Here is a 7,106-nt window from a genome sequence, read left to right as displayed (position 1 = left end):
TGGTATAGAAGTTAGCATGTCCAAAGAGTGGCCAATGCATCGAAGAATTATTTCCGCTGTTGCCAGAATTTTGGCACTACCACTCACGACCGTCAGCGATCCAATGTCAGGTTTCTTTGGAATCACTAAGGAAACGGTTTGTTCTCTATGGCCATTGGCCACAGTGTGCCTGTGGAAGACTGAATGCTGACTCCAATGTTTGTCACCTCTTTTAGTTTAACCGAACAGAGGATCTTAATACAGAGGGCTTCAAAATTGCGCTTGATCTACTAGTCAAGTCCAAAGTATCCCACCGTGACATTATCGAGATTCCTTTTGACTTTGGGACTCGAAAAGAAGGAGATAGCAAGTTGACAGGCAAAGTCATGCTAAGATATCTAGATCAACTACTTGGGCTTTATATTTTTAAGTTTGGCTTGAGTACAGTATTGGCCCTTGTCTCTTTTGCTCTTTTCATTATGTATTTATTACTAGCTTCTCCTCTTCGATGCAGTTTTCTAGAAAATTGATATCAGCTTTGATGTTTGAGTTTTGAGTTGATGGCTGCCTCGGTAGCAATTCTGTGAAAGCTTTTCTATCTTTGATATTGAGCTCGAAGTTTCCTATCAGCGTCCAGTAGAAAGGATCCGTAAAGCTCAGGATATCGTGGAGCCTGTAAATCCCCGAAAGTTCGGTCATTGTCATTTGAAGGGCAAAACTTCCCTCTCTGGGTAGCAGAGCAGCCTACAAGAAAGAACTGAATAATTGATGACAGCGGCATATTTATAGGCGCGGCGATAGCCTTTAATCTAGAAGGCCCCGCAACGTTCAATTGGGTAATGTTCATAACCTATGTAGAGCTGACTTTGAAAAGTTTCACCATTTCACTCAGAACAGAAATTCGAAGTCAAGCAAGACGGAAAGGGGTTTTGATGCAGAGCTAGTCGATGCCATAGACTATTTCTATGTATTGCTTTTATATTTCATTATTACGATTAGAAATCGCAGTGGATACAGTAATAGTAGTTCTTGCTCACATTGATGATTTCTCAGACACTGATGAAGAAGAACTCTAGACATTGGGGCATGTTGCCGGGCTATCTCCTATCAAAAAAGGTGTGTCGTGCAGTTCCTCTTGTCTTCTAGATAACACTTCCGCTGGTCCTTACCAAGTACCTCCGTCCTGCGGATACTCATATCTGGGATCCGATTGCCGATTCTTGCAATCCAAATACTCTAACCCCTTCAGATCGACAAGTTTGCGTAAATCGAGATTCAGCCCATGTGGCTGGTCTTGGTCGATTGTAAGTGCATTCACAGTCAAATATCCAGTCTCGTTTTCTTTATAACCGTCCGGCTCTATTCGCCAGACAGGGAGCCTGTTACCCATAGTTTGACCAGCAGCTGCTGTACCCGTTCCAAATGAACTCGATGACACCGACCCGAGAGCTGACAGGTCAATATAGTCTTTCTTCCAGCGTGCTGCGGCACCCATGCATCGAACACCACACCCGGGGCAAAAGAGCCAGTTTACTAGCCGTTCATTGCATTGGTACTTAACAAGAACATCTGTATCGAGCGGCGAAAGGATAAAAAATTGGTTGGCGGCATTTGGCAGACGAAGATGGAAAAACCCCGTTTTGTGACACAACGAACAGTTGCATTTGTAGAAGCGGGGCTGCGAGGGGGAAAGCAAAGCAGACTGTGTTGTCTCTGATGGCATTGAGATAAATGCAATATATTTGAACAGGCCACAGTGACAAGAGCCACTATAGGGAAGCTCTTTGGGTTGCATATCTAGCAGATGTAACTATTGAAGATACCGCACTAGATGAAAAGCGTGAAGGGGCCGGGATAGAGGTCAGATAGAAAGTCTGCGTTTTGTACTTTTTCCATATGACACGTTGGTAAAGGTCATGTGACAGTATGAATCAAATGTGCAAATCACACAAGTTTCGGCTCTTCGCCTCATTCCTAAAAAGTGGCCTGGCCTCGATTCTGGACTTGATCTACAGTAAGTTGAACGGTGCTTTTTTGCGAAATTGGTGGAGAAAGTACATCCTTGCTTCACGTCATGAGCAGCAGCTATACCCTTCGTTACACGCTGTGTCATCGGTCACGTGAAATTTGGCCAAGCTCTTATATGCGTATAGACCCAACCCCCGGGTTGATTTCTAAAGGAGAGCCCCAATTTTCTGGTCCGTGTCTTATAACCACTCATTCGAGATCTGTCATAGAGTAGTCGTCTGCCGGTGGCGTCGATCGTCGAGATGGGTTGCTCCAAATAATTTAGGTCGCTTGCGAACTCGCCTAATTAAACTGGGACTCCGTATTACTAAATGAGAATGCGGTAGTTAGGATGGACTCGCTTTTCCCTTTTATGCTTAGATCTGCGCTCACCGTATTTGGCTAGGAACCCGCCTAGCTGAATTAGGACTAGGCTGCCGCATAAACGCGGTTTGGATATCAGGCGATCTCCATAGTCGCAGTTTTGCGAGTGCCCATGGGTAGAACTGGCTCTACTGTAACCAGCGGGTGACCTTTGATGTTTGGTTTATGAGTGATGTCTCGTTGTTCATATTATATTTGGGGAGTTGGCTGTGTGTTATGTTGTATATTGTCTACTGTAAGACACAAGTAGACTGATGAGCGGGTATACATGTAAACACGTGATCTAAACCTCATTATTATCTCAGCAACTCATCTTGGCCAAACGCCATATTGCACGCCGTGGTCATCGGGAGGTGCACGAAAAGATAGATCTATTTTACCATTACGATTAAGTCTGGGAGAAACTCTGCTGGATAAGGTCGGTAATATCTGTTAACTGTGGGACCTCCGCTATCCAATATCCTGCACTGATATCTGCACGCGCAAGCTTCCTATAGAGATCTAAATCGGAGATATCTAAATTCTCGTAAATTTGCTTTTGACACAGCCGATCTGCCGGAAGATCTGATATCGAATTCTCTGATTTCAGAATTGTATCACATTCACAATTTTATAGACACGGAATGCAACAAGACGCCGCGTACAAGCATCTACGTAGTAGGCAACTTTTATAGTGTCATTAGCCAACATAAATGGTTTGTAGAAAGCAAACATCCTTACTCTCTGAGTTGTTTTTCCGAGTCTTCGGGATACGTTCCCACACTCAATGAAGCTGAACTTTGCTGAATGTGCAGTAATTCAGTACTAGCTTCTAGGCAGTACCTCAGAATATGGTTTCTCTGTCGTTCGCCCTCCCAGGGGAGTTCGCCAAATAAAGAGAATCCTCATGCTGCAACACCCGGAAGTCGTTCATGACTTCTACAATTCTCATCGCACGCAGCATATCTCTATTGTCGCTTTTGACTCTTCCAAACTTATTTTGAGCATCTCTGGGATCCATATCCACTACACGTCTCGCAGCAGTGAGAAAGAGTCAAATATGTTTATGGAAAATCGCTTGCGAACGATGTAATACGTACCTGGGCTTAAAATATAGCTTACTCTCATTCGTTCACTCATGAGGTGATGAAAATAATAGGCATGCATGCTATTGGCAAACTTCATTAGGTGTTGTCCAATTCTGAGCAATCTTCTTACCCATTCCGAGAACGCGAGAACGCGAGAAAATCATCTCCAGCTATAATTTCTGACTCAACGGTAGCATAGAAGGTTGATATCCCTCTTTTAGCTGGCAGTGGAGACCACAAAGACCTTCCGTAACCAGTAATCCGCCGAACTCTGCAGTATCAAAACCGCCACCAACCTTACCCAGTCTGGTCAATTCGGCAATTCAATTTTTTTTGAAAAATATGGTCGGATTACCGTATACCTAGACCTGTACATGGGCCGGCCCATTCAGCCCCCAAATTTGCACAAATTATATGCAAGATATTCAATATTACTAGTGGTATTTGATAGTGTCCTAATTATACAGTTTTAACTATAGCAAACTAAGTTAACTATTAACAATCTCTAAAATAAATATTATATTAAACATTGATAATACTGTGAAGTGTATATACGACATTGATCTAGAGAAAAATAAGGACTTTAGGGTACATCTTAGAACTATTTACGGGCTTTTTGTTACGATCCACTATAACAAGATTTACTTTCTCCATCAAATAGCTAGGGAGTTCCTGCTTGCCGATACAGTTTCACCTATCTTAGATGCCTCAGACTTACTTTGGCAAAATTTCAACACCAGTCAAAGCGCACACACTGTTTTAGCAGAAATATGTATAATTTATCTGGATTTTTTGAATGAAGAGAATAATTTCCAGGAGCTTGAAAGTGAAGGCAAAGAGGCAGGAGACCATATGGTCCATTTCCGTGCCTTTTTTGGGTTATGCGGCCAACAACTGGGGTATACATGCCCACACGGCCTGCATTAGCGCCGGTTCGGATCTAAGGGGTGAGCGCCGCTTTGGCGTCGCGCGACTCGGGTGATTAGGGTGAGTGCGCAATAGAAAGGGTGAGTACAGGGTGAGCTGGGGTGAGAATCATACTTTGCCATACAACGATCGCACTTTGACCTTCGAAGCTGAAGTGAAGCATACATCATTGGCTGTTCTATCACCAAATGAGGCACTAGTCTACTTGTAACCTGCACATAGCCACCTTCTATGTCTCATAAAAGGAATGATGAGTGTGTACTACTTACCTCGCTACCCTCGGACCAGCAATCATGTTGTTTATTATATTTACATAGATGTGAAGGGTTGTAGCGACAGCCCTCTAATTGCTACTAGTTCTGCATGCTGTTCACAATAAGATTCAAGAAAGAGAGTTGTTTACGTATTTCCACCTGGTTTTCCTGCAAAGGAAAAAGGTCACGTGCAATCGCATGATATCAGCCGGGCCCTGGCCCGTTACATAGATACGTCTCTATCATGATCTTTTCAAATCTCAAAAGGGTCAGAACTCTGAGCGAAAAGTACTAGGCGGATAGATTGCCTGTCCCGCCTATATGCGAAGAAGCTTGCTGGCCTCGATCGGCAAACCAGCACTTGTAAAGTGAAGCGGCTTTTCTCTCTATTGAAGCTCCAAGGCTCAGGCCGTCAAGGCGAAGGTGATTGATCGCCTCCCCCAGCAGGACCCACTCAGCTACTTGGGCCAGCTAGTGTTCAATGACTAATTTTTACATGTGACCTTGGGTATTCCTGCTGATCTCCCGCCAGCTGTGTAAACAATTGCTCAACTGATTCCTCCTCTGAATATTTTGCTGCCGGCCCAAAGCAAACAATAATACTCTACCAGGGAGTGTCTTCTTGCCTCCCCTCACACCACCGCTTACAGCGGAGAGGCTGTTATCTAAAGGTGCCCAAAACGTGGCAAATTGTTTCAGACTCCACTGCGAAGGCTATCGGCCAAACCCCTGGTGGGAGAGTCGACTCAGACCGAACGATTATCCTCGGGTCTTAGATTCTCTGGATGCTGATAAAACCTTCAAAAATACATGAATGATAAGAAAAATTGTTACGATAAAGATATCTGTTTATTTTAGTAGTAGAAAATTGCCACTACTGTACATAGGCTTGCCAACATGTATATATAACTATTTACTAGTAATGACTTATCACTGATAGTAAGCTCAAAGAGACTAGAGTAAACCCTTAGTTACTACTAGCCTCATCACTTCAAAGAATCAAAAGCATCGATCAAGGCCTCAGCAAAAGGAGCGGGATGCTCCTCATAGCCATTATGGTGGCCCGGGAACATGAAGCGCGGACACTTCAAGATCCTGATGAATTGTGGTCCGGGCATAAAACGCATCCTCGCTCTTCCAGCCCGCCGCAGTAGCGATTGAAACTCGATTTTCCACAATCTTTTTGATATCCGGGCAGTAGATAGTAAACTGCATGAATTCGTTCTCCCAAAAGTTCTTCAGGTCCTCGAGGTCTGGCCTTTCGCCCGAGGGCCCATCATCGAAGCCCTTAAGCTCCGTGAAAAAGGCCGCAAAAGCAGCTTCAGATCCTGATTTCTGATAGGTATCCAGAATCATGAAGGCTCGGTCGAGGTGATATGTAGAATCGTCGAGAAGGGCGGTGGTGGGTGCTTCATGAACCATAACACGATCGAGGTATTCCGGATAGCTGACAGCAAATTGAAGAGCGATAATTCCTCCACCGCTATTTCCAAAGATGCAAAGCTTCTCTCGACCTAGGGCCTTGCATATGGCAATTACATCACGAGCTTGTTGGGCAGGGTTCAGCTGTTTTGGATCTGGAACTTGACTAGCATTGGTCTGGCGTCGGTCGAACGTGCAGACGGTGAACTCCTTGTCCATATATTCGAATAAAGGGTTGAACTGGCGCCCGATACCCCCTCCTCCGGGAATAAAGACAAGTAGCGGTCCACTTCCTTGATACCAATAATGCAAGTTGCAACCCTCTGTGTAAACAGACTCGTAGGTTGGATTGAAAGGCATGATGCGATGGCTTTTGTTTTGATGGTGATCAGTTTTGAAGTCAAAGCCAGGTAGAAAAAGGGCTACTTATTGTTTTATAGGGGGGCTTGAGTCCCTGTATGCTTCCTCATGTGCCGATGTCTCATGGGTGGAGATACCCCGCTGGAAATGGTCCCACCTGCCGGCGTCCCGTAAGGGATGGTGTGGAGGTCTAGGTGCCTCAGGCATGAAGAATCGTGTTCCCCTTGTCTCATGCTCACAAAGATCCATGCTCTAAACATTGGCATACATCACCACTTTCATAATTTGAGATTCTGTCAAAAATCATCCTCAATTCCAATACTCAAGGTTGGCACAAGTCGAGGTCCCACAAGGCATCTGGAGGGACTAGCTGCACTGGACTAAACTTTAAGCTGATGCGTCAAAACTTAAAAAGTTCGGAAGTTCCGAGATCAGCCCATCGTGTTTAATGGTTTAATAAAAATGACGCAGTGTGGTCGGATTCTCCGACCGTTGGCTTGGATTACCAACTGCTGAGGTAGCAAATTCTGTTTCTAGAGCTTAACATTTTCGTCATGTAGAGAGAAAGCTATATTGTTGCAAATATTATAATGGCGTATTTTCCAGCTGTATAATTCACTGTGGAGGGCTTTTCTCGCATCGAATTCATTACACCCCCCCTGGGTGGTAGACTATGGTTTGAATTACTTGACTTGGACGAGGAGTG

General features: G+C 44.4%; 2 protein-coding genes across 2 annotated transcripts; both read right to left on the bottom strand.

The window, feature by feature from the left end:
• Positions 1-1,144: 1,144 nt before the first annotated feature.
• N7533_001860 (uncharacterized protein) lies at positions 1,145-1,702 on the bottom strand (the record flags this gene model as incomplete). Its single annotated transcript, XM_057098510.1, has 1 exon — positions 1,145-1,702. The coding sequence occupies one exon, from the start codon at positions 1,700-1,702 to the stop codon at positions 1,145-1,147; it is 558 nt and encodes a 185-aa protein (XP_056963646.1).
• Positions 1,703-5,671: 3,969 nt separating this feature from the next.
• On the bottom strand, positions 5,672-6,400 carry N7533_001859 (alpha/beta fold hydrolase; the record flags this gene model as incomplete). The annotated part of the gene is made up of 1 exon (XM_057098509.1): positions 5,672-6,400. One exon carries the CDS (start codon positions 6,398-6,400, stop codon positions 5,672-5,674), a length of 729 nt encoding a protein of 242 aa, XP_056963645.1.
• Between the last annotated feature and the right edge of the window lie 706 nt (positions 6,401-7,106).

This window comes from Penicillium manginii, assembly GCF_028828005.1.
Source record: "Penicillium manginii strain IBT 31320 chromosome Unknown utg000002l:1.0-5564898.0:1.0-5567710.0, whole genome shotgun sequence".
NCBI classification, from domain to species: domain Eukaryota; kingdom Fungi; phylum Ascomycota; class Eurotiomycetes; order Eurotiales; family Aspergillaceae; genus Penicillium; species Penicillium manginii.
Note: the sequence above shows the minus strand (reverse complement) of the source record. Positions and strands in the feature narration are given on the sequence as shown.